Source organism: Ceratotherium simum, chromosome 22, assembly GCF_057802395.1.
Source record: "Ceratotherium simum simum isolate JZ-2026a chromosome 22, ASM5780239v1, whole genome shotgun sequence".
Classification (NCBI taxonomy): domain Eukaryota; kingdom Metazoa; phylum Chordata; class Mammalia; order Perissodactyla; family Rhinocerotidae; genus Ceratotherium; species Ceratotherium simum.
In genome coordinates this window covers 34,507,868-34,535,715 of record NC_141921.1, presented here as the reverse complement: position 1 = coordinate 34,535,715, position 27,848 = coordinate 34,507,868, and the positions used below count along the sequence as shown (strand labels likewise).

The 27,848-nt window shown below is 40.8% G+C and overlaps 1 protein-coding gene across 6 annotated transcripts in view; it reads right to left on the bottom strand.

The window, feature by feature from the left end:
• Positions 1-428: 428 nt before the first annotated feature.
• USP48 (ubiquitin specific peptidase 48) overlaps positions 429-27,848 on the bottom strand; it is a 91,984-nt gene continuing 64,564 nt past the window's right edge. For 5 of the 6 annotated variants that reach the window (XM_087446620.1, XM_087446619.1, XM_087446621.1 and 2 more), the window contains 12 exons: positions 22,519-22,643; positions 22,243-22,365; positions 21,887-21,948; positions 21,502-21,612; positions 19,745-19,875; positions 19,289-19,395; positions 17,265-17,369; positions 10,489-10,644; positions 5,971-6,096; positions 4,326-4,374; positions 2,050-2,076; positions 429-976 (listed from right to left, as the gene is read on the bottom strand). In XM_087446620.1, the coding sequence (XP_087302746.1) occupies positions 954-976; positions 2,050-2,076; positions 4,326-4,374; positions 5,971-6,096; positions 10,489-10,644; positions 17,265-17,369; positions 19,289-19,395; positions 19,745-19,875; positions 21,502-21,612; positions 21,887-21,948; positions 22,243-22,365; positions 22,519-22,643 (1,145 nt within the window). In that variant the 3' untranslated portion in view covers positions 429-953. Of the gene's footprint in view, positions 977-1,000; positions 1,334-2,045; positions 2,077-4,325; positions 4,375-5,970; positions 6,097-10,488; positions 10,645-17,264; positions 17,370-19,288; positions 19,396-19,744; positions 19,876-21,501; positions 21,613-21,886; positions 21,949-22,242; positions 22,366-22,518; positions 22,644-27,848 lie in introns of those variants that run through there. The other variant, XM_087446624.1, reaches the window with a different exon arrangement.

Below are 27,848 nucleotides of genomic sequence, written 5' to 3'. Positions count from 1 at the left end.
TCTGGGCATTTCAGAAGAATGCTTTCAAAAAGAGAAGCAAGATCCAAGAAACGACTTAGAGGACAGGAAAATAAATCTTATAAAAACCTTGTGGTATTCAAACATCCTTCAGTCCACTTCACTCTTCTGATAAGGTGGTCAGGTTTTTCAAAAGTGCAAGGTGTATTTGATTTCCCACTTTTGAATAACAGCAAACCTGGAGGAAGATGCTACTGCATGTAATACACATTTGCCATCCTTTCTTAAATGCCTGAATGCAAAAAGCCTTTGAAGCCAAAACTGAGACACAATCCCCTGCTCATTGCGAGAGACACACAGGTGCCCCCTCCTTTACCCAACACTACGGGACAGACCACTGGGCAGTGCATGAGGCGGGCGCGCTGTAGGCGACATGGAGAGGAGTCTAATCCGAAGACACTTTTCCACAATTATGGCAAGTTCTTCACTTTCATGCTTTATTGAAAGTAAAATATGAATCAAAGACAGGTATTGGTAAGCAGGTTATGTCTCTAAAGAATCACTTTTAGTTCAGAGCAGAATGTTGTCCTCTCTACTGTGATACGAATCCTTTATGGACCAACGCATCTGGTATGAAACTCAAGCAAGGAAATATAACAACTTTATTTCCTCCATGACTATAAATCTCGTATGTAAACATGATTTACTGTTACTGCTACTAAACTTGTTCAATCTTTACTTGCCCCCTCCCTCCCACCCCCATTCCCCTTAAATATAAAATTTGAAACATTTCCTTCAAGTCTGATGTCCTTCAGTGCAATCTGCTTTATTTGACATAAGGCATTTGGGACAGTCACTTTTGAATGGTTTTCTGCCTTTTGGAAGAGTCATGTAATGGTTTAATTCTTAAATCCACCTTTTCTTTAATGCCCTAACATGTCAAACTCCTCTTCCCTTCTGGTCATTTCTTAGCAGTCAGCCAAGTGTTCAAAAGATTAATGTCCAAGTAGACCAGTACCTGGGAAAAGAAACACACGTGGAGGTACAGTTGTGAACTGAAAATTATGAGATCATGTATTCCATTTGCTGAGAACGCATCATCAACAGGGATTATCCAATTAAATACACAAGCACAGCAGCCCCTTGATGTTGACGGATAAAAAAAATATCAGCAGACTCCAGGCTTTCAGCTAAATCACATTTCTGCTGAAAGCCATGTGTTTCCTATGCGTTATCTTCACACAAGTTAATCAGATTTTATTGATGCTTTCATTTGATGGCCATTTGTCATAGAGAAATGTTTTGCTTTGTTTTGTTTTGTTTAACCACACCAGGAGTTTCTTGGTAGTAGTAACGTGTAGACAACAAAGCCGCACTGAGAGGAAGGCTTTACTGAGGCCAGTAGCTTGGCTCACTCATTTGCTTTAGCAAAGCACCCCTGGTATTTGATTCAAACTCATTCCTTGGCAAAATCAGGACCTGCCACGGACCTCTGGAGTAGGCCACAAGGAATCAAAATGGCAACAGTTAAATCTGTAAATGTCAAAGGTCTGTATTTGATGAATAATGAATATTATTGGTGTACACACTTTAGCGGCCAAGACATAGTACAAGGCACCGCCGTGTCTCCATCTAAAGTAATATTCCAAGAAATGCCTTAATTCTAAATAGATTAATGAAACCTTTTCACTGAGCCTGATACAATTCAGCAAATTCTTCTCCTTTAATTCTTATCAGTTACACACAAACTGTCTGCTCTAAAGCTGGGACCGACAGGAGGAACCGGAAAAAGGTCAAATATAAATCTTGAAATGCCACTCGCTAATTTCCCAACCTCCCCCCTGAAATGAGAGAGAAAGCAGAATGGACATCTGGTAGCAGACACTTCTAACACACAGGCCCTATCTGAGGCCTGAGTGCTGAAAAAGATAATGAAGAAGCTTGAATAAAAAATGCATTTAACTAAAATTAATTTCAGTCATGAGACTCAGATTGAATTAAATTTTAAAATCAAATTATAGCCTGCACTTTAATAGAAAATTACAGTATGACTCTGACATTCATGAACAAAACATGACAAATGTAACTTACCTTTAAACCCTTCTTCTGGCATACACACTGGGAAAGAAAAAAAAAAATTCCACATTGAAAAGATTGTCGTGACAGACAGTAATCAGATCACTTCAATGCCTAAAGATGAAAAGTTTAAAATAACTTTTAATTACCTTACTTACCCATCATGATTACTTTTGAAGTTATGGATGACAGTAATCAGATGACAATTTTTCTCTCTGTTTTTGTTTTTATCAGAGTGATATATATGCATCGTTTAAAAAGTCAAATACTGGTGGAACAGGGGTTGTAAGTGGAGCCGACATTCTGCATGACTGCAGGGGAGGCCTGGAGAAACCATGTGCCTGATGCCCTTTGGAGTTGGTTTCTCCCCCTCCCCCCATTCCCATCCTCTAGAAGGAAACACGTTTGACTCCTGTAGCCATTTCTTCCGGTATTTAACCTCTTTATTTCTAAATAACATGCTTATATTACTATTTCGTAACTTTAGGTAATGTCTACTAACTCCTTCAAGGAAAGATAAAACGTGAGCTCTTCAACCACCTGTTACATACCTCCTGTCCCCAACCCTTCCTCCCGACACTGATACTTGCTGCTGTTAAGCCAAGCTCCAGTGTTGACATTATGTTTCACTCCATTAATACTGCTCACCGTTGAACCTTCTGGTGTACCTTGGTTATATTTCTTGTCTGGCATGACTTTTTTCTTTCTAGGGTTGGTAACTGCTGCATTATTTATGTGTTTCCTTTCCTCTGTACCATCTCCAATTCAAGTGTCAACTCTTAAAAGACCTGTAAACCTCGAGAGAGTCACCTGTCACTTGCACGTTTCCCTGTGGACATCCTCCACCAAAGCCTGCATGCCACCGCTCCCACCTGAGCGGGTGTGCCCACCACCCGCCGCAGAGCTTCGTGCTGCGACTTCCCTCACCATCTTCCAGGCCTCCTTTCCTATGTGGATCCCTGTTTTCTGGTTCCTGTTGGCCTCTTTCTTGATTTACTCTCTTGTTTAAGAAGAGCACACCCTCCCATAGTCTCTCAGCATGAGAGACCAATTTTTTGAGGCTTTACGTGTGTTCAAAGAGCCATCAAGTGTGAGGGTAGAAAACAGCCTCTCTAGTTACAGAATTCTAGCTTGAAACTCACTTTTCCTCAGAATCTTGTGGGCACTGCCCCATTAGTTTGTCTTTCTGACTCTTCGTCCTATGAATGTGATGGGTTTTCCTTCCATATCTCTAGATGCTTTTAGGATTCTCTTATCTTTAGGCTTTCACTCACTGTATCAGGCCCTTGGTGCAATCGTTTTCCACTTTCATGAATTCTTTTCTGTTCTCCAAATGTTCCCTTTATATAGGCCCTAGCTGTTGTCTGCCCTTTCTCTCTGTGTTATTTACAGTTAATTTTTAAGCTTTCTTATGCTTCCTGCGTCGTCTCCTTCCTCTGGGTTCCTTTTCTCGGACTGTTGACCGACATCTCTCAGTTCCATGCTCTTGTTCCTCAACTGTCCGGTGATCTTTGGCTGCCCATTTCTGCCTACTTAAGTGTGAGGTACTAAAAAGATGCCTGAAAACTCTGTTCGGTGGGCACTGGTGGGCTTCACTGAAGGGTCCCCAGGAGAGGAAACACTTTTTTTTTTTTAAATATCTCTAGTTATTTTCTTAAATTGGCCCGTTTCCCCAGAGTGGAATCCCCTCCCTCCCATGCGGGAGGAAAGGGACGGGCTGCCAGCACTTGAACCAAGAACTAAGGGTGTTCTCCCTGTTTGTACATAACAGGCCTCATTCTCACCTTTCTAGTTTAATTTCTTCCAAGAGCTGAAACATACTGCAGTTGCTCTTCTGAAGTGCAGGTGGGGAAGAGGCCGTGATGGATATACAGGGATGGGCTGTGAGGATCCGCAGGGTAGTGAGTTGTCCAACTACTTCTTATACAGTTTTCCAACCAAGTTTCCTTCTTTTAGGCTCATACCTCGCTCCTCCTTTCAGAGCAGGAATTCCTGTGTGCCTCTCTGAAGCTCTGTGATGTGAATTAGCTTTGCTGCCTGTTGACCTCTTCCATCTGTAGGGTTACATTTACTTCGGTTTCCTCAGCTCAGCTAAATAATTACTACTCTTCTCTCTGCTTTCCATTTTCCAAGTTTTTGTAGACACCTTTCTCTCTCTTTCTATGATCTTTTAAGATAAATAATGTGAGGTTCTACCTTAACAACACGTAGAAGCTTTTTTCAAGGTTAAAAGTAAAAAAACATTGTAGACTAAAGCTTCAATATCCAATCAGTATCAATATCGTCTTTACCTTGCATGACATCATCCATTGCAGCATAATCTGCAATTGGTTCATCAGCCTGGAAAACAAATGAAGACAATTCAAAACCAGGAGGGAATGGGAGCCAGGAGGAGGAGCATGACAGACCCTCACCACTGAAGTCTGGCCCATGAGCTGACTACTCTTGCTACAAGACACAAATATGAACACTGTCCAGCAGAGAGTCGGGTTTAAGCCACAGCCAGTGATGTCAAGGATTAACAAATGCTGCCCTGCCAACAATGGGTCTAGACTACACCCCAAAAACTGCACATTGTATAAGGCATTGTTTTCTTGCTCCTAAAAACACCTTCAGATGTGGAAATGTTCAGATACCCTGAGGTTACTAAATGCAGACTTAATTAATGTGAATTAAGATGCTAGTGGTGGCAGTATGAGTTAGGTAGAAATAAAAAGTCAGACTGGTCCTCTAAAAATACCAATTATGTTAAAGACACATTTTTGTCCCTCCTCACCGTCAAGAACAAAATACCCAGATCCTTTTTAGGGCAGAAGCCAGCACTGAGTCCGAGCTAATGCTGGGATCAGCTGCAAGACCAGTACGGACTCCAGGTGCCCATCTCAAGTACAAATTCTTTAGTAATGCAGGCTGTTTCTAGAATTTTAGACAGAGCCCTTAGGATTCAGCAACTCAACAGGTTTTCAAAAGACTTCCACAGAACCTACAGTTTCAAGAAAAGCAAAAAGTAAACAGGGAGGAGTAGGTGGTAGGTGTGTGTGTGTGTGTGTGTGTGTGTGTGTGTGTGTGTGTGTGTGTGTGTGTGTGTGTGTGTGTGTGTGTGTGTGTGTGTGTGTGTGTGTGTGTGTGTGTGTGTGTGTGTGTGTGTGTGTGTGTGTGTGTGTGTGTGTGTAGGGGTAGATATGGGTCCGCTTCATCATTTCCAGGGCCTAACTTTATCTCACCAGAATTGAGGCTCCAGGGTATGAAAAGTATACATTTCACAGTTCAAAAACCTGACTACTACTCTACCACATAATGCAGTGGTCTTTCGCACAGTGGGAATGCTTCTGGCCACCAAGAAACAAAAGAGGCAAAGGGAAGTGATGAAATGAGATCCTTAGGGAGGGTAGGATCGGGCTAATGAGGCTGGTTCAATGATTCTTCCCTTTGACAACTTTTCAGAAACCCCTACTTTCTCAAACACCTCCACCTCTTCTAAATCCATTCTACCCAAAGCAAATTTCCACACCCCATTAAGCCAACCAAAAGTATTTCAACTGTTGTGGCCAAGCCTCGTGTCTTTGTTTGTTTCCCAGCCTGACTGGCTGGTACTTTTGAGCCAAGAGGAAAGGAAGTGATACTTTAATAGTAGAAGTATGGTTAAGTAATTCTGCTGATCCAGAATTTAGGGAGGAGGCTAAATCTAGATCTATTATTTTTAAGAAAAATTATCAAAACCCCGCAAGACCCAACGATCTCGTGACCCCCTCTAAGTTTCTTGTGGCTCAGCCAGAGCTGGGGAATCCAGAGGCCAGCAAAAACTCACCGCAGTCACTTTTTACCACACCCTGCCAAGGACCCGAGGCAACCTTAACCACCACTGCCCGTAATTTGCATATGGGTGTGTATCATGAAAACCTTCTAGAGTTCCTCAGGTAAGGAGCTGTTACATACCTTTAACAAAATGACAGATTCAGGAATGACGCCAAGGGTGCCGAGAGTGGCACAGTCATCACTTAAAATCTTTCCATCAATTGACAGATTCTGGTCAAAAGGAGCAACTGAAAACGCATGCATGATCTGTGCCAATATAAAAGAACAAAGTTTGGATAAAGCAAAATACTGAGACTTATGCCCTATTTGAATAAATAATGCAGGGATTCTTTAAAAAGAAAAAAGACTTTAGAGTACAGAAGATACTCCTGTTCGCAGTCAGCCCACTTGCTACATTCCTACTGAGACTATAATCCCAATATATCTGGGAACATCCTCAGGAGGTCTGGTAGAGAACTAGGGAACAATTATACCCACAGATCCTTTTGTTCTGCACCTTACCACCTCTCCAAGGGTGGGGGTGCGGGAAAATCAAAGGAGCAGAAGGGGGAGTGACGGTTCCTCTGTTACAAGGCTTGGGTAAGGCCATCACCGCCACTCCCATCATGCCCAGGTCCCACATCCTTTCAATAATCAAGTCAAGTCCAAATTCTTTCATAAGACCATCTTTAAATTAACCAGCAGGCTATCTGGACTCTTCCTTCTATTCTGATGCCTGCAGCAAGCAGCCTGGACTACATAAGTCAGCCCTTGGGACTGTCATATAGTCTTAGACCAAGTCTTGCCTCTAGGAACCAAAATACGAATTTCTTAAAGAGTAGAGACCACATACCTCACCCCAGTTCTAGCCAAGTGTTAAAAATTAAATACATTCAGAGAGATTATTCTATATAATACTTAACCATTTTTTCAAATTCAGAAAATTTTTATCATTTCTGGGTAGTAATTACCAGTGGGGGGCAAGGAGGAGCTGGGCTCCTTCAATGATACATTCTAATTCCTAACTTGGGGGCCGGCCCCGTGGCTTAGTGGTTAAGTGCATGCGCTCTGCTGCTGGCGGCCCGGGTTCGGATCCCGGCTGCGCACCGACACACCGCTTCTCTGGTCATGCTGAGGCCGCGTCCCACATACAGCAACTAGAAGGATGTGCAGCTACGACATACAACTATCTACTGGGGCTTTGGGGGGAAAAAATAAATAAATAAAATCTTTAAAAAAAAAAAAATAATAATAATTCCTAACTTGGAGGGTGAGTTCAAGAGTGTTCATTTTAGTATGCTTCATAATACATACTCATTGAATGTATTCTATTACGTGTATCTTTTATGACACCAATATCTGTGATGTTATGGGAAAAACATTCTACCTTTTTATGTACTCTCCTCCTCTACTCTGAATCTGGAAAGATAATGTGAGCCTAGCAAAGCAGCCCTGAACCAACTGTGTGTATAATGGGGCCCAAGAGCATTCTAAGCTGGGAAAGTGACCAGAAAAGTGATCTTAATAATGGCACACAGATGAAATGAGAACAAGGATAACAACACTGGCCTCCCTAACTGTTAGGCCAAGATCTTAATTGGACTTCTCAAAAGGACATCAGCCCCTGAGAAGCAAGCAGAAACTGATTAAACAGGATGCATGGACATCATTAATGATCTGCCTACGCAGCAAGAAGCCTCTTCTGGTAAGTGAGAAAGACTGACAGGACAGTTCTACCGAAGCCAGCCCAGCTCACAGGCATCAGGCAGGGCAACTGGCCCCAGGTTGGTAAACGGGGCCCGTGAAGCGAGCACAGGTCCAGCGGAGGCGTCGGATGCCAGCACAATGTGCGCAACGTCACGGCTGCTTGGCTGTAGGAGCGCTTGTCCCCCCTCCAAATGCTGAGGGTCTTGTACTACCCTGAGACGGGACAAACAGCAAACGCCTCCAGACACCTGTGCCATCACTGAGGGGCTGATGCGCATACTTTATCCCTTGAGAACGCATACAAGGACATTTAAATTCACTCAACAACTGATGAAGCGTTTATTACGAAGCTACCGTGTGTCAAATACTGTGCTAGGTGCTAGAAATACGAAAATGAATAAACCCGCCCTGGAGAGGTTCACTGGAGTGAGGGCAAAACCAAGTAGTGAAGACGGTGGCTTCTAGAAGGTGCATGTAGGATTTCGGAGAGCACGGAGGAAGGAAGAGTCAGCTCTACAACTAGAGGCCAGGACAGGTTTTGTAGAAGAGGTGCTATGAAAGACGAACAGTGTTTACTCGTGAGGAGAAATGGTATTTCAGAATGAGGGAACAGACCAATCAAAGGCATGGAGGTCTTTGGTACAATAATTCAAACCCTAAGTGCTAGGAGAATGCCTGAGGATAGTTAACATTACATAGGTCCGTGTAACAAGTAGTGCAGCATTCCTGACCTATGGAGCATAACAGGAACAACGAAAACCCTGTTCCTAAAGGTGAGCGGCTCTACGCTGCTTGCTATGGCAGGTAGGGTGGTGTGTGTGTGTGTGTGTGTGTGTGTGTGTGTGTGTGTGTGTGTGTGTGTGTGTGTGTGTGTGTGTGTGTGTGTGTGTGTGTGTGTGTGTGTGTGTGTGTGTGTGTGTGTGTGTGCGTGCGCGCGCGCACGCACGCGCAAGTCTGTGTCTGAAATAAGGAAATGAAGGAGCAATGGCTTCAACTGCCAGCCATATAACCTCTGTGCCAAAATTCCCTCCTTTCTAAGGCAGGCAACACCACCTACTCAAAATCTACCCTCGGGAAAATGAAATAACACCATTCAACACCGAGCATCTTCTGAGACAGGAGAGGAATAAATTGTACTTCATTTACTTTATGGCATCATAGATGGATGAATAATACTTGGGCAAAGCAAGTTTCTTAAGGTTTCAAGCAACAGTAAATGGGCATGTCTAGATAAAGCGTTTATAGTTTCACAAAGGCTGTCACCCTCTTAACGTGGAAATGTAGTATCATCTGGAGGAAAGCCTCCATCAGACAGAAAACACATTACATGCCTTTAAAAAAATCACCCCCCACCAGCAGCCGAGGACCACACGCATGCCCACCACAAACGCCAGTGCTGCCCAGGCTGCTGGGGACAAAGTCTCACGTAGCTGCGGCTTTCAGAGCTGCCGGCGCTGAGCAGTGAGGGGAAATTACGTTTCAGCGCCCTTGCTTTTGACTCTGTTTGGATCACGGTGGTCTTTGAAGTGAGAGTGGGAGATGAGAGAGAGGAGAATGCAAAGGAGCTGTCCGAGAACAGCAGGTTTGGGGCTTTCACTTGAACGGCTGCGGCTGCCTTCTAACAATTCATCTGTGCAGGTAACACGCTCCCCGATAGAGGCTATTTCTGCTGACTTTCGATTTATTCATCAAAAATGGCCGTCCATAATAAAAGCACAGGCTTTTTGAAGATCCTTATCACAGGGGCTCTTTTTGTAATTTAAAAGTTTTGAGTGTTCGAGGTTTACCACTGACAGGCAGAAAGCCGGTGACAGAAACAAGCTTTCTTAGATGTAGAAGGTACAATAACAGAGCAAAGATATTATGCCAATACGTTTATTTTCAGAGCCGTGGGTTCAACCAAGGGAAATACTGCTCCCAGGACAATCTGGGACACATAACACCCTCAAAGAAAGCCTGTACTTTTGCCTCAATTACAATGATAAATATCAGCAACAAGAAAAAAATGCATAACCAGTAAACTACGCCACATGAAAGTAGCACAGAGGGAAATTTGGTCAACTTTTTGGATACGTATCAGTGGCTGAAACAGATTAGGGGCCAGACTTTTTTCATGGACATCTTGAATTTATCAGCCACTTTTGCCTAGGTTTTGAGATATACCATTGGCATGCTCATTTATAGTACTTTAGTATTGATACCAAGAAATAAGAATATCATGGAGCTTTTTCATAATGCCTACATTGCCTTCACTGAATTGATTTCCAAAGCAATGTGTGTTTTTGGGACGGTGGAGAGGAAATGATCTAGAACGAATCTTTAAAAAACAATTTAGAAAACACGACTCTTTAAAGAGAGGTAAAGGTAACTTTAAAAGAGGTAAAGGTAACTTTAAAATTCTATCAAAGAGACTTATTTGACACCAAAAATACTGTGATAAAAAGAAGTTGTGACTCATCCAAGTGAATAAACAAGTGAGTAGCTGCCTTTTATCTCCCCTTAAATTTCATAACAGATCCTGGTAACTGGCTCAAATACCTATGAAGTGGCCAAAGAAGAAAATGCAGCACAATAAAAGGAGGGAACAATTACTCTGGAACAACCTCGACATGTAAATTAAATGGCTCTCACTGCTTCTCATTATTGGAAAGTGACTCAGGTCTTGCACAAGTTTTCAGAATCCAAAAGCACTTTCATCCTCACAGAAAGATTCTTGGCTATTTTGAAAACCTTACATCTAATGAAAGTTATTTTCATTTGGGGGTCCTTCAGACAACATTCTGAAATCAAAAAAGACCTCTCTCAACGGCTAAAACTATGAGTAGACAGAGGTTTAAAAGGTCAACCCTGAAGAAAAACACAGATACATATGTAAACACAGGTGGAAAGCAGGGATTCAGGAAGGCCCTCTAAGTCCAGAGCATACTGAAACAAATATTACATTTTCCTCACCTGAATTTTCAATTCTTTTAATGTTTGATTAGCAGAAACAAGAAGTGCTTTCTCACCACGAACTTTTCTATGTCGCATACTCCGCCGAATAACTTGCTTTTGATAGGCGATATAATTCTGATGGGATATCTTTTGCCGCTTTGTTCCTCCATTGCTCTATAATAAAGATCCGAAACAAAGAAAGCAACGAAATTATCCACAGCGTGACCTACGCATACGAAGTTCACCAGGCAAAGCAAAAGCAGTTTACTTATTGGTCCTTAACCATTGAAATGTAACGTCAACAACAGTGGAAACTCATCAGAGGCTCTCAGCAGACTCACGTAAAACTGAAAAAAGAAAAGGATGAGTGAGATACACCTCTAACTGCATGTTAAGTGCCAGGATTTTAAAACATTATTATAAAAAGGACATTTAACAACAAAATGATAAGCGTGACCTTAAATCAGAAAAACACACGTGATAAACTGAAAAACTTTAAGATTACTAAATTTAATTCCTAAGCAACCTGAATCCTAATTTGTTTGTATTAAATACGTTCTTCTCTTGTTGAGAATGACACGGAAGCTAAGTATAAACTGCTGAAGTCTTTAAAATGAAAGATAGTACCTTAATCAACACACCAAACCAAGTTTGACTAAGAACAGGACAAGACATTGTGCCTCTTGACATGATCGCAAAATATATAGCCTTGCCTATGAAATATTCTTGCAAAAATGTTAAACCTGAATCTAATCAAATATTTAGACCCAACTTCCAATTTACAGAAAATATAAGGAATAGAGAAATAAGTTAAAATCAATAACATAAGGAGGCAATCAGCCGAACCCAGAATATGGGACAATCTACAAAGAAATTGAAAATGGGACTACATCAAACTAAAAAGCTTCTGCACAGCAAAGGAAACCATCCACAAAACCAAAAGACAACCTACAGATGGAGAGAAGATACTTGCAAATCATATATCCAATAAGGGGTTAATATCCAAACTATATATAGAACTCACACAACTCCACAACAACCAAAAGCAAAAAACCTGTTTAAAAAGTGGACAGAGAAGGGCCGGCACGGTGGTGTAGTGATTAAGTTGGCACACTCTGCTTTGGTGGCCCGGGGTTCGCGGGTTCGGATCCCAGGCGTGGACCTACGCACCACTTATCAAGCCATGCTGTGGCAGTGTCCCATATACAAGATAGAAGAAGATGGGCACGTATGTCACCTCAGGGCCAATCTTCCTCAGCAAAAAGAGGAGGATTGGCAACGGATGTTAGCTCATGGCCAGTATTCCTCACCAAAAAAAAAAAATTGGCAGAGGATCTCAACATTTTTCTAAAGAAGATATATAGACAGCCAACAGGCATATGAAAAGATGTTCAACATCACTAATTATTAGGGAAATGTAAATCAAAACCATAATGAGATATCACCTCCTGCTCGTCAGAATGGCTATAATTAAAAAGACAAAAAATACTAAGTGTTGGAGAAGATGTGCAGAAAATGGAACCTTCATACACTGCTTGTAAAAATGTAAACTGGTGTGGCCACTATGGAAAACAATATGGAGATACCTCAAAAAAATTAAAAATAGAACTACCATAGGATCCAGCTATTCCACTTCTGGGTATTTATCCAAACATGGATAACGCTAATTCAGAAAGAGACATGCACCCCTATGTTCACTGCAGCATAATTTATAATAACCAAGACTTGGAAACAACCTAAGTGCCCATCGACAGATCAATGGATAAAGAAGATGTGGTATATATATACACACACACACACACACACACACAACAGAATACTACTCAGCCAGGGCCAGCCCAGTGGCTTAGCGGTTAAGTGCGCGCGCTCCGCTACTGGCAGCCCGGGTTCAGAGCCCAGGCGCGCACCGACGCACCGCTTCTCTGACCATGCTGAGGCCTCGTCCCACATACAGTAACTAGCAGGATGTGCAACTATGACATACAACTATCTACTGGGGCTTTGGGGAAAGAAAAAAAAAGGAGGAGGATTGGCAATAGATGTTAGCTCAGAGCCAGTCTTCCTCAGCAAAAAGAGGAGGATTAGCATGGATGTTAGCTCAGGGCTGATCTTCCTCACAAAAAAAAAAAAAAAAGAATACTACTCAGTCATATACGAAATGAAATCTTGCCATTTGCGACATCTGGACCTTCAAGGTCCATCCATTATCCTAACCAAAATAAGTCAGACAGAGACAGACAAATATTATATTATTTCACTCATATGTGGAAGATAAAAACAACAACAAACACATAGATGCAGAGAACAGATTGGTAGTTACCAGAGGGAAAGGGGGGAGGAGGTGGAGGGAGGGCAGAAGGGGTAAAGGGGCACATTTGTATGGTGATGGATGGAAACTAGACTTTTGGTGGTGTAGTCTACACAGAAGTCGAAATATAATGATGTACATGTGAAATTTATATAATATAAACCAACGTTACCTCAATTAAAAAAATCTGAATTGGTCTCTAGTCAATGTCAAAGAGGAAAAGAAAGGGGGTGGGGAGGGAAGATAACTGTTCTAGGTAACAGTCTAAAGTTATACCCGACAGTGCATACCCGGAATGCATGCTGGTTTGAAGGGAAAAGAATTGTTTAAGACATACTTGGGGGGCCGGCCCCGTGGCTTGGCCGTTAGGTGCGCGCGCTCCGCTACTGGTGGCCCAGGTTCAGATCCAGGGCGCGCAGCGACGCACCGCTTCTCCGGCCACGCTGAGGCCGCGTGCCACATACAGCAACTAGAAGGATGTGCAACTATGACATACAACTATCTGCTGGGGCTTTGTCGGGGTTGTGGGGGGAGGAGGAGGATTGGCAATAGATGTTAGCTCAGAGCCGGTCTTCCTCAGCAAAAAGAGGAGGATTAGCACGGATGTTAGCTCAGGGCTGACCTTCCTCGGAAAAAAAAAAATTTAAGACATACTTGGAAAAGCTGGAGAAATCTGAGAAGGGCAACAGGACAGTGTCCTTACTTATATGCTGGTTTAACCATTTAGAGGTGAAATGTCACGATGGATACGATTTACCTAAAGACAGTTCAGCAAAAAAGTGCAGGCATACATATGGGAACATAATATATATGGTCCTAGTCTTAAGGAAATATAAGAGATAAGGACCAAGTGTCTTTCTACAATACTCCTACAAACGCCTCATCAAGAGATTAACAAGCAGTCAAGATTCTTCTGCTAACCAGGCCAGGGAATGAACGAAACAAGATTTTTAAAAAAAATCTTTTCCCCTGATTTAATTAAATCTGGATGAGATAACCCGCTCCACCCCACTCCACCCCCCGGCCGCCCCCGGCTCTGGTTTCCGAAGTTGTCACTGAGTGTCAGCTGTGCATAAGCAGAGCGGTTTAGGAGTCATTATGGGCGCAGATGCCACATGTTCATTACCAAGGGAGCCCCAGAGATTTACAAAGCAGAAGAGGATCAGGACGCAAACACAGAAGAGCATTTATTTGTTCAGGGTGAGGCCCGCCGGCTAGGTGCTGCACAAGGCTTGGTTCAGCTCTGGCCCTGAGCCTAAACAGACAGATAGGTGACTCCAACATTCATAAGAAAAAGTGAAGTGAACGTGGGAGTTCAAAAAAAATCAAAGTTGATGAAACATGTTTCTCAATCTCGACTGTCAAAAGAAAAGGTAAAACAGGACCTAAATTCTACAATTATGAATATAAGGAAAAAACACCTACAGCAACATAAAATTTTACTTTAGAAATACAAAACACAACCAAATGACAAAGCGCGGGGCATTAAGCAAGATATTTTTAATGACTCTGATTTTAAATGGGTCTAAAAGCTTTTCCCAGAATTATTTGTTCAAAAAAATCCATAGAATTTAAATCCAACTTATCTGACAAAAACCAGCCCACTGGTTTTAGAAGGCTTTCAATTACCTAAGTGATACCCAATACTGGGTGCATTATTAACCTAAATCGTAGATAAGGTCAAAGTCAAAGGAACTGGGTTGATCTGGCTTAGAGAAAAGAGAGGGAATTCATTCATCTCCATTAAGGACCAGTAGAAATGCATCATTTTCTGTTACACGAATTTAAAACAGCAATGACAGAAGCTATCTATGTATTGAGATACTGTAACATATTACAAGGAAAAGGTCTGGGGAGGCTGACATTCTGAAGAGGCTTGACATTCTTCTGGAATCATCTACTCTTTTCTAAAGAAGGAAGGTTACACGCGATTTTTTATGGGACAAAAAATATTTAAAACATTCTAGAGTATTACAACATCCAAACAAGGAGAATGAAGACAGAAAAAAATGATAAAGTATAAAAAATAATTACAGCACAAAAACCAACGTTTCCCAATATTCTCTATCATATCTGTAGATGCAAAATCTGTTGTCATCCACAACTGAGGAGAGTAATTCCACATCCACTTTTAAAAAATTGCTGTGGTTATGACCACAATGAATAAAGCTAGACATTCAAAAAAGTTAGCTTCCCAAAAATCGAAATCACTTGAAAATGTAATGAGTTTTCTAAATAACTCTTAGGCTGAAAAGCAAAGCTTGAAGTAACAGAAACTAAGGACAGTAAGAGCACACATATCAAGCTTTACAAACCAATTGACAAAGTTTGCCAAAAGGATAGAAAAAGAGTGGGTGACAACAGGCAAGAAAAGAGTTGAAAAAAGATGAGATTCCCGACTGCTCATTAAAACCATGCTCCCAAGAGATAATAATTAAAACAGCATGATGGGCCAGCCCCATGGCTTAGCGGTTAAGTGCTCGTGCTCCGCTGCTGGCGGCCTGGGTTCGGATCCCGGGCGCGCACCAACGCACTGCTTCTCCGGCCACGCTGAGGCCGTGTCCCACATACAGAAACTAGAAGGATGTGCAGCTATGACAGACAACTATCTACTGGGGCTTTGGGGGAAAAAATAAATAAATAAATGAATAAATAAAAAACAAAAACAAAAAAAAAACAGCATGGTACTGCCAGCCAAGCAAACAAAAGAGAATGGAGAGTCCTAAATCAGGATGGATATGTACACGAACATTTTTAATATATCAACTAAAACAGCAAACAAACTGGTTTGTAGATCTGTGACTTGGAAGATGGATTGTATGACAAGAGGTGACATGGAAAAGAGCTGACAACAAACAGGTTAGAAGGCAGCAAAGATGTGTTTGCAAACTCCTATCAAGAGATGTTATCTGACTCAGTAATCTCAAAACCCATCCCAAGGAACAGAAGGCATACATATACACAGATTTTAATAAGGGTATTATTTATTATAGGAAAACATACCCTCAAAACTGAAGACCTGCATTCCTATAAAATGTATAGATTCTGTCAGCACTGGAACGAAGGGGCCCTCCAATGCTGACCCACTGAAATACAAATCTGGTAGGACAGCGTTAACAAAAGAGTGGCTGACTGCTACCAGCAGGAAGGTGTACAAAAGGGCACGATTTTGTTCTTTTGTAGGTATTCTAAAGTAAACGTTTTATGAGATCCAACAAGCCATGGAAAACAAATGCTGACATATCTCTATACCAGTTGGGAAACTACAAGTAACATTTACCTCGGAGAGAGCAAGATTCAAGTCAAGAGCGCTTTTCAGACTTTCCTAATCAATGTTGAAAATGAAGTAACCGTATCAGTGTGTACAGACAGGCCGACAAGCCCAGCTACCTCTGCTCTGTGACAAATCCAGCAGATGGCCATTATAACACGTTTATTCCTTCAGGAAGAACCATGATTTGCCTATGCTGTATCTTAGCAGTAAAGAAAGAAAATAAGTATCTCATCTGTTAACACTAAACTCTAATTAGAGTAGAAATTCCATGAATTTAAGGTATCTATAGAATATCCTAGGGCCGGCTCCATGGCTTAGCGGTTAAGTGCGCGCGCTCTGATGCTGGCGGCCCGGGTTCGGATCCCGGGAGCGCCCCGAGGCACCACTTCTCCGTCCAACGTGAGGCCGAGTCCCACGTACAGCAACTAGAAGGATGTGAACCTATGACATACAACTATCTACTGGGGCTTTGGGGGGAAAAAACTGAATAAATAAAATCTTTAAAAAAAAAAAAAAAAAAAAAAAAAAAAAAAAAAGAATATCCTGGAACATAGCAGTCTGACTTGTTGAGAAGCTGAAACTTATCTACACCATACATCAACCACACATATTCCCACATTATTTCCTGTCCTTGAGACAATTTTCTCCATTATCACTATGAACATGCAGAATATAATGAAGCAACAAGAAAATGATAACAGAATACACAGAAAACAGGCAATTTTAACAGAAGAATTTTAAGTTCATCACAATGAACAATGAAAGACTGATCTGGTCATCTAATACCTTAGAGACCCGAAAAGCTTGTCTATAAACTCCATTATTAAAGATATTGTTTATTTTGTTTCTAACTAGGGAATATGAGTTAAATAATTTTTTTATACTTAAAGATTCCATGATTAAGCAATAAACCAAGACATGGGTCTTGTTTGCTTCTTTTCCAGCTAAAAATTTAATCATTACATTATATTTTAGCCTTTCTTACTTCGTAGCAAGAAATATATTAATTCTGGAATAATGTAGTTCATAGCTTTTCACGAGAAATCAGGACAGCTATAGCGTGCCACCAAAACTAAGGAAAGAGGAAAAGCAAGGAAGGGAGCTGAGAACCAATGTCCCACACAGGGTACTGGGAGACGTCCAAGGGCACGGAGTGGCTGCTCTTTCGGAACAGCAGAAAGTTGAACAATGAAAAGCAGCTTCAACACGTACTTGATTAAAATCTGGATCTTTTTCTCCATCTGGTTTAGCTTCTTCCTTATCCTCCTCTGTTTCGGAACTGCTCACATTCAGCTCTGGAGCGGAATCCTTCATCACCTGAATGCACCAGGAAAACAGAGAGAGAAGTAGGTCAGACCCTAGGAAGGTGTGCTACAGAGGGTGCGGGGGCTCTGACGGGCCACCTTTATCAAGAGGAGGGACACCTTTATCAACTGAGGGATAACAGACCAGACAGAGGATCAAGACTCAAGGGCTCTCTGTTTTCTGTATTCTTTTCACGTTAGTTTTTATCCTATGATTTATTCTTGTAGTTAATGTGGTCACCATAAATGTAATCAGTCTCTGCAGAACAATTATTATCAGGCTTTGACAACGATGTTATTTTGCAGAACCTCAAAGGTGCCCTACATTTTCTCTAGTACATTGACTGTCAGGCCTTTTCAAGTTGCAAACGGTGCAGATAGCAGGAGTCACATGCTTCCTTAAGACTGAGAAAAGGAAGGATGGAGGAGATGCTCTTTTGCATGAAAACCTGCTATAAAACCCAAAATAAATAATAAAACTTTAGCTAAATTGGATACTATTTTATACTAGATAGCAATATATACAAAAGATTTAAGAAAATTCTAAAAGAAAAATTAAGACATTTATACTCATTAACTTCATTTTCTCAGCAAATTAGGAAATGAAGGCCTTAGTTCAACTTGCGAAGCGGAACCCTAGACCTTTAAAACATAATTTATAAGTCATCTTTCTAAAACAATGTTTGGTAACTATCATCAAATAAACTGTGTTCCACTTTGTCTTTAATTGCCAAAACCTTGGAATCAAATTAATGAGATGACCAGAGATCCAGGTCAGGATCACCTATGAGGCATCCCTAATTATAATAAAAATGCTCCAAATCCAATCCATATAGCAAGTTTGAACATCCCTGCTCCCAAAATATACCCAAAGCTGTCTACTTCACCGATCCTTGTAGATCAGTGCAAGAGGATCTAACCTGGCTTTCCTTATTCCTGTTATGCCCTCACCAATTCCAAACACAAATGGCAAGGGTGACCTTTTAAAAGCATCAATCAGATCACACCATGACCTTGCTTGAAACACTCCAGTGGCTTATCTACACTTAGAATGAAATCCCAAATCCTTGTTATGACATATAAAATTTGATAGAATTTGGTCCTTCATCCCATATCACTAACCCTCCCTGGAAGAAACTTCACTCTAGATCAGTGCTACCCACTATGGCAGCCAGTGGCCAAATGTGCCTATCTAAGTTTAAATGAATTAACAATTCAGTTTCTCAGTCAGCCTGGCCACATTTCACGTGCTCCATAGCGACACATGTCTAGTGTACCATAGTGGTCAGTGCAGACACAGAACATTTCTATCACTGCAGAAAGTTCCACCAGACAGAGCTGCTCTAGACACAATGACTTTCACTCTATTGCTTGAACACATTAGGCTTATTCCTTTGGCCTTTGTTCCCTTTGCCTGGATCCCTGATAGTTCCTGCTCAGGTAAAACAACTCCTCCTCCAAGATGTCTTTCCTGTCAACTCCCTCTCTAACAGTGTCACCTCCACCTCTGCCAGTCTCTCACTTTACCCTGCTAAAGTTCCCTCTAAACATTCCTCCCTGTGCGAAATCAAATTAATTTATGAATTACGGGTTTATGAATTACGGGTTTATTCTTGATCTTCCTCACCAGGTACAAATATTCTTGAAGGCCAGTACCGTGTCTGTCTTCTTCACTGTATCCCCAGCAGCAAGACCATTCCTGGCACATAGTTGACATTTCAATAAACATTTGTATATCAAATTAATAACTGACTAAATCCACATAGAATCACGTAACTATTCATTTTCAATCTTGTCCAATTTCAACTCTTATGCCAAATAGCTCCAAGGAAACAAAAATGTGATCCCAGGCAGTCCTCAGCGCAAAATCCAACAGCAAGTCAAAAAGCAAGCTTGATCATTACTGGTCACGGCCACAAGAGGGATCAGTACCTTTTTATTATCCACAACTTTATGGACATAGATGGTGGCTTGAGTGTATTCACGCAGGTCCCTCTGCTGTTGACACAATAAGCCTTCTCTGCATTCTGGGCAAAGTTCTAAAAAGTAGTAAAATAGAAGTGGCTGAGGAATTACCATCAAAGAACCAAAGATCTAAAAGTATATATTAAAGTTACCAGTGAGTATTCATTAAACTATTACTCATATTTTCTATTAACTGTTGTATTGTTATATGCAAATAATAATACGGAAATTCATTTACTACCAAGAAATAAACATACAAATAATGAGATGATAATACGATAGTTCCCACCTGGGATGTATTAGTTTTGGACTGCCACATGATCTTTAATTTTAAGTAGAGAATACAATATTAACATACTCTTTCCTTCCCCCTTAAGATGTCAACTTGTAACTATACAAACTAAGAGCAATATGAAAACTTACTAGGCTCAGAAATATACTGTGTTTCTGAAGGGTTTGCATCTCCCACTTCAGTTCTCGTGATTTTAATTACATGATCCACAACAAAGAGCTTTTGTATCATTTGCCACTCACTGGGCCATATGAGAGCTATACTGTGCAAAAAAACACAACATGCTTTAAGACACATGGAAATTAAGAGAACTAACACAATCCATTAGTCTCCTAAACCCAAATCATCAAAACCAATATTTAATACAAAGGAATAAGAGGGGAAAGATACATCACCATCCACAAGGAGTAGTCCTTTTTCACACAAAGGAAAGCTACAACAGCAGGGAAACTTAATGGACTGGAGTTAGGTGAATCAACACAGGTAAATCTCAAAAACCTTGGGCCGGCCCTGTGGCTTAGCGGTTAAGTGCGCGTGCTCCACTACTGGCGGCCCAGGTTCGGATCCCGGGCGCGCACCGACGCACCGCTTCTCCAGCCATGCTGAGGCTGCGTCCCATGTACAGCAACTAGAAGGATGTGCAACTATGACGTACAACTATCTACTGGGCCTTTGGGGGAAAAAAAAGGAGGAGAATTGGCAATTCTCCTGGCTCAGAGCCAGTCTTCCTCAGCAAAAAGAGGAGGATTAGCACGGATGTTAGCTCAGGGCTGATCTCCCTCACAAAAAAAAAAATCTCAAAAACCTAAGTTGAATAGAAGTTAGCTGTAGAAGAATAAATATAGTATGACGCCATTTAGACAAAAAAATTTTAAATATGCATAACATTACTACGTGTGGGTTGTGTTGTTTTTTTTTTAAGGAATACGTTCTGAGACCAGTCACCTTCAAATTCAGGACAGTGGTTATTGTGGGAGAGGAAGGAAGGGAGAGAGAAAAGGAGGAATAAAAGAAAGAATAAGTACTGAGGGGCCTTCGATTATATTTGAATTAACTTTTAAGTTGGTTGGTGGCATACATTTATTTGTTTTATTATAGATATTTTCCTGGATGTCTGGCATTTACAACAACAACAACAAAAAAAAAAAAGGGAAAAAAGAGCTAGAGGGAGAATCTAGAAGAAAATATATACTAATTCTAAGCTTCCTGACTAATGTTAACGTATGGGTATATGAATAGTAAACTCTCTAACTCTAGCTGCATCCAAAGAGAATTTTTATTTATGTGTTTCAATTTTCTTTTCATGGTTTACAGGAAAGATCAGAGGCATTTTACCTTCTCTTACATAGTTACTTAAAAATTATTTATTTCAAAAGATAAAATGGCAACATCAGAGGTGAATTTCATAGATGAGTCCTTTTGGAAGCTCTTGAGTGAAACAAAATTTTGATGCTGAGACCCTAGAATTCCAGAAGACCAGCTCGGTGGCTTTGCTCTGGTGTCATGCTGCCTTCCTCTTCCTCTATTTTCTGAAGCCTGGTGATTTCTCAAGCCCCACTGATTATGTAATTCTGGAAAAGAGGTCTACCTAGAGACACTGTACTGATTACCAGCAGCGTGGAAGGAGAAAGCAGGGCTCCAGGAAGAGAAGGAAAAAACAAAGAGCAAGGGAGCCTCGGGGAGCCTCTTGCCTCTTATGGAGAAGTCGTCTTTCTTTTCTAAAAACAACAAGTGCTCACTCGAGTAGAGCATATAAAAGGAAAACACTCTGCAGTTCAGCAAAGGACTAAAGTCCTAAAATAGACCGTTTATGTCAGATGAAAAACTTCCTAAACACACTTTATTAATCATTAGAAACAGAAAAACCGCATGAAGAGGAGAAACTCACAGTTTAGAATCTTCTTTGGTCATGGAAGCAAATGTAAACATGAGGCCCCCGTGGGGACACAGAAGGGCGTTGTTTCCAACTGATGACACGGGGCTACATCTCGTGGGTTTTCTACTCAAATGAGACAAGGAAGATCAATACATATCACTATTGTATGACGAAAGAGAAGATTTTTAAGATAATTATTTAAAATTAAAGATATATTTAAAAATATATTAGTAATTAAATGTATTTCTTAGGATTATTCATTTAACTTAAAAGAAAGCTTTCAGTAGACGCTAGTGAGAGTAACCATGAAGGCTACTAGGATCAGAATCCACGAATTTTTAAAAATACTAGAATCAACAACAACAAAAAAAGGAAATAGAAAATTTTTGGTTTCTACCTAACAAATTTCCGCCATTCTTCTACAAAAAACTGTGACACAATGTAGAGGACATCCGTGTCCTAGAATAGAAAAATCACATGAAAGCAGCCATTAATTCACTGCGTCCTTAACCTAAATCCTTTAGGGAAAATGTTTTTCCATATACCGTGGTTTTCCTTTTTCAAGTTTTATAAATAAAATGGAAATACAGCCCTCCACCAAGAAATAGCAAACTCGAGTCAATTCTCCCGATTAGATAACTAAACAGAAGAGAATTAGAGCAGCTCTGGGCTGTTCTGAAACAGTCCACCAGGAATTTGGCCAAGGCCTTAAAAACGTCAGATGAATTCTACCCTTTGTGGGAATCATTATACCTCTGGCCAGTTACTGAGACATGGTCTGTTTTTGTCCTGGAACAAATTCGGAAGAGAAGTCTTTTGCTCGTTTGCAATCATCTTATGTAAGGCTTCATTTTCTTCCCCTTCTCTTTCTAAAATCTGAAAGAGAATGAGGCAATCAAGCGTCTCCTGCTGACAGCACAGGACGTGCCTCCTCCCTACACCCCCATTAAAAGTACAGTTAATTCTCCCGGGGAGTCAAGCCAGGAGGCAGCATGCGATTTTCACGGATGTCAGGACAGCCATCAGTACCTTGCACTGTGAACAGCATTCTTTGTAACTTGGAAACTCAGGAGCCTTTGGAAAGTACTGTTGCAGTTTGCTCCAAGCCTCTTTAGAAACAAGCCTTCTTTCATTTTCAGATATGCACAACTCCCCTGAGTTAAAAAAAAAAAAAAAAAAAATTATATTTGGAAAAAAAAAAAAGCTAAAAAAAAGTCAATATATAGCCTCCAAAAAAAGCTATTTCCTATTTCTCAAACTTAAGAAAAATTTGTAGGTGCTCTTCCTTCTTTTCTAAAGTGTTGTAATTCTTTCTCTCTTTCCTTAGTTTCAAAAAATCTCTAAATTTTTAATTTCATCTAATTCTAAAGGAGCCAGCCATTCCTTTACATCCTTAATCTAGGTCTGTTGTTGAAAATCTGGAGATAAAAGCTCATAGAGCCTAGAGCTGTGCATTTCCTATCTTTCTTCCTGCCAGTGAAGGAAGCAGTAAAAGGGCCTTCCAGGGATCCTGGTGTCTCTGTGCTATGGCTGGGGTTGTTCAAAAGCCATTTCATCCACACCCACGCTCAAATGGCACAATTTCCTGCAGACTTTATTTTCTCCCAATTGACTGTGTTACTTTACTGAAATCCTGAATTGAAATGGTATTTTCAAGGTTGTGTCCAAACTTCCCAGATCCATTCTCTTAAGCTACCAACTCAAAGTTAAGGAGTGAAGCAATCTACTGTTCAATCGGAAAACCATCTCCAGTCAAGACCCAATTGGTTTGCTACTACTATTGTCATCACCCCTATGCCCCTGAATCTTTGAAAACCCCAGAAGAGAACAAGAATACTAGTAGTCACCACCACCCTTCCTCTTCTCAGGAGACCGCAGGACCCCCAGACGGCAGCGACATGCAGTCTCAGCAGGGCCCCTTCAGTTTACTGTTTACACGTCTACACCTCGCTTTCCAGGGCCCTTCAGTTTCCTGTTTACATGTCTACATCTCGCTGTCCAGGGCCCTTCTCCCCTCCATTTGTGGTTCTATTTTCTATGCTTTCAGCTGCTCCCAAATGATACATTGGCGAACTGCACTTACGTACTTCTATGGGTCAGCACCCAGAAAACCATCTGTAAGCTTCCAAAGCCATACACTTGTTTCCACCCTCACTGGCAAGATACCTCCATGTTTATTAACAGTAATAAAGCCAGGAGCTTTCTAAATACAGTATCAATCTCTGCTTTATGTGCTTTACATAATAAACTGGGAATCAGAGAAACTAATACACCCAGGGTCACCACAGCTGGTGAATAATGACGCTGGGATATTTCTAATACCTCAAAATGCATCTTCTTAACTTTCACCTTTCACCTCTTACTGAGCTTTGAATAATCCCAAAAAAGATTACTTTGCTTTAAAAAACTTATTACCAGAGAAAATAGGTCACAATATAAAAATTAACTTTTTTTCTGAGTCAGCTGTTAACTTAAATTTCCTTTAAGGCTATGAAAACTTACTCCAACATGCCTATCTATCCTCAGATACAATTAGAGAATTTATTTTTTTTTTTAAGGTTAATTGGATTACCAAACCCTAATGTAGTACACATCTTTATGGTGAAACATAATGCAGCCATAAAAAGGATTAAGGTAGACTTGCATGACCTGATTTAGAAAAAACTTCAAGGCAATTATAATTTTAAAGTAGTTTCCTTTTTTTCTTTTTTTTTAAAAAAGGACTTTTCCTCTGTATGTCTATGGTATAACCCAATCTGGTTCAGAAAAGGAAACAGAATGAAAGAAACAATAATACGAATACATACACACATTTTAATAGGATTCCACAGACACTATGGATGCACTGCCTCTTGTTTTGATGTGGGGGTACTTTTACTTAGTGACTGGCACTAATGTTGGGTATGTATTATTTTTTTTTTTTTTTTTTTTTTAAGATTTTATTTATTTATTTTTCCCCCAAAGCCCCAGTACATAGCTGTCTGTCATAGCTGCACATCCTTCTAGTTGCTGTATGTGGGACGCGGCCTCAGCATGGCTGGAGGAGTGGTGCCTCGGTGCGCACCCGGGATCCGAACCCGGGCCGCCGGCAGCAGAGCGCACGCACTTAACCGCTAAGCCACGGGGCCGGCCCGGTATGTATTATTTGATTAGAAAAAAACAACCCATATTTCTGAAAACAGAAAAGCATTTTAATATGTCATTTTACTGCACTCTAATTGGTAATAAATACAAGGCCCTCCACTTTACTTCTTAGCCATGTTTCTAAATTTAGTTTCATATCATTTTAATAACTACCATGATTTAATATATCTGAATATGGTTTATGAGCTGACAATAATTAACTTTTATTTGTGATATGAATTTTTAAAAATTAGACATGTATCCTACAATAAATAACATTGTTTCTTAAATTTAAAAAGAGAAAGCCAATCAACTAAATTCACCCTGTGAGCAACATCTCCCAATACAAGATCAAACCAGCCATGGGAGATTTAATTTACCAAACATAATTGGATAACCTAATCCCCAGAGATTCTTCCGGTAAAAATAGAAATCTAGTTAACAATGGGTTTAGACTCTGAATAAATACCCCTCCACCCAAAAATCCAGTTCAAACTCTAATAATTTGGGCCACAAAACATCTAAAGAACTTGTAAAAAAAAACAAAGCAAAAAACAAAATTAAAAAACTGCTCAAGTGTTAAGCAAACTAAGTGTAACAAACAAGGTAGTGTATAGGTTATCCACTTGAATACAAAATAAAGTGGATGAGAAAGCCTGATGCATATATAATATCTGCAATAAATGCTGAGCTCTGGTAGTAGTAAATCTTCTAATGGAATATAATCCAGTGATTAATTCACATAAAATCTGTGACATATTAAATATATACAAGGCTTTAGAAATACATTGGCATTTTGTTAAAAAAAAATATGAAAATTCAAAACAAGGACTTCCAGATAAAAATGATGTTTTAAAAGCGCATTTACGGGCCGGCCCCGTGGCTTAGCTGTTAAGTGCGCACGCTCCGCTGCTGGCGGCCCGGGTTCGGATCCCGGTCGCACAATGACGCACCGCTTCTCCGGCCATGCTGAGGCCACATCCCACATACAGCAACTAGAAGGATGTGCAGCTATGACATACAACTATCTACTGGGGCTTTGGGGGGAAAAAATAAAAAGTAAAATAAATAAAAAATAAAAAAATAAAATTAAAACCACATTTACTTTCAATGCCTCCTGACCACAGTAAAGAGATTTTTTTTAAAGATATAAAATCACAATGACAGATAAAGAGAACAGAGAGGGAATAACAGCAACAAAAACTTCAGAAGCTTAAAAGCAGATGGATGAGACACAAGAAAAATGAATCCTAAATTGGCATTAAGGCAAGATGTAACCAGATTGACTACACTACAGAACTGCCCCAACAGACCCGGGAACTGGGGGCACCGGGAAGTGTAGGCGAGGTTAAAAACACAGGAGAACAGATTAAAAGTCTACAGAAGAGGCAGTTAAAATTCTCACTCCCCTCCTCTACACCTTACAGATAACTGCCCCTCTACTCACAAAGAAGACTACAAGTTTCTCTGATGACATAAAACCTAGGGCCTCTGCACTGGGGGACACGCAGCACAGACGAATGAGGTAACAAGCTGAGATGGGGACAAGTCAATGTCTCCACACAGAACGCAGAAACTCCTAAGCCCTCTTCTCTCTACATCCCCAGAACAGTGGCAGACAGGTCTGTGTTTTCCAGGCAGGAGAATGAAGATGATTATGGAGAAATCTGAGCAGCCCACGAGCAGATACTGACATTGGGAATTCCCAGTGAAACAGCCCAGCCTGGGCCCCCTAACTGTGAAGCTCATGGTCATCAGCCCTCCCACACACACACACGTACCCAGAGAGCACCTTACACAATAAATGAGGGCAAGCCAGTGTGAGATGTCACCACACTGGGGACGAAGATCTCACAAGCCGCCAGAAATGGAAGGAAGAATGGCTTTCGACAAATGGTATACTGAGAGAGCAAGTCTTTCAAATGTCTGAAGAAAAATAATTGCAAGCAATTATATACCTAGACAAAACTATCCATCAAGTGTGGTAACCTTCAGCAAATGACTCTCACCTGTCTGTGCCTTAGTTTACTTACTCATCAGTACAACGGATACGATAATAATACTGATCTCTCGGGGTTGTTGACAGATTAAATGAGTTAATATCTGTACACTCAGAAAACTATCAGGCACATGGTAAACATTCAGTAAGTGTCCACTATCATCAGTACTCCTACTACCACCACCAACACCATCAACACATCTCAGGAACAAGTTTTAATATAAACCTAATGGGTCAAGTGGGTGTCTAGGTAAGATCCAATATCCTGCACTTGAAACACCAGACCCCATGGGCACGGTACACTGACAGGTGACGGCCACAAAAACAACAGTTTAGAACTATTCTCTTTAAATACTAGATAATGAAGTATGTCAACAAAATGCCACCGAGTTGCAGATCAAGCTAAAGATCTAAAAAATAGCTCCTCTGTACAATTTCTGATTGGCTGAGGAGTGCAGCATGAGCCCTGAAATCACATCAGCTCTGCCATGCTTCCTAGTCAAAACTGGAACACTGAAACGACAAGATGAGACAAGAGGTGGGAAGACAGAGCAAAAGTCAGTGAGCGAAGGAGTAAGACAACAATCTGAATTCTGGTGCCATTTCAACCAGCTGGGCAGCACCAAGCATCAAACGGTATTTCGCCACCAATTCCTCAACTCTCAAAATGGATGCACTTATGCCATGTCCACATCGCTGCTATGAAGGGAAAATAAAAGAGTTGATATGAAAGCATCTTTTGCCTATTTACTGCACCTTCCTCTGTTTACTTAATCTGTTTACCACTTGGGAGGTCACATCATCTCCCACATTTGTGCAGGGTGATGCGATAGGAAGGACAGATGGGCTTGGGATCCATGGAGACTCGAATCCACATCCCAAGATGACCCCCCTCCCTTTCCTAGTTGTGTGGCCAGGAAATGAGAATGCCACTCGGCTAATAAGCTAAGGTGCAGTGAGACAATGTCCAGAGAGATCAGCAGGCAAGCAGCACTCAAGTGACAACTATTAGTAGTGTCACCAAGGACCCTGATACAAAAGTGCTAGTGTGCATGAGGGTAACTGAGAGACATCACGCACCAGTTCATAATGAACCAATGAAGTAAGAACTAAAATTAGGAATTTATTAGGACCAACACGAATTCTGAATATTAGCAATATGTTAGCAAACAACAAGAAACGCAGAGACGTAGGTTAACAGTTTTAACCAGTGACATCCCAACTTCTCTGGGTCCAA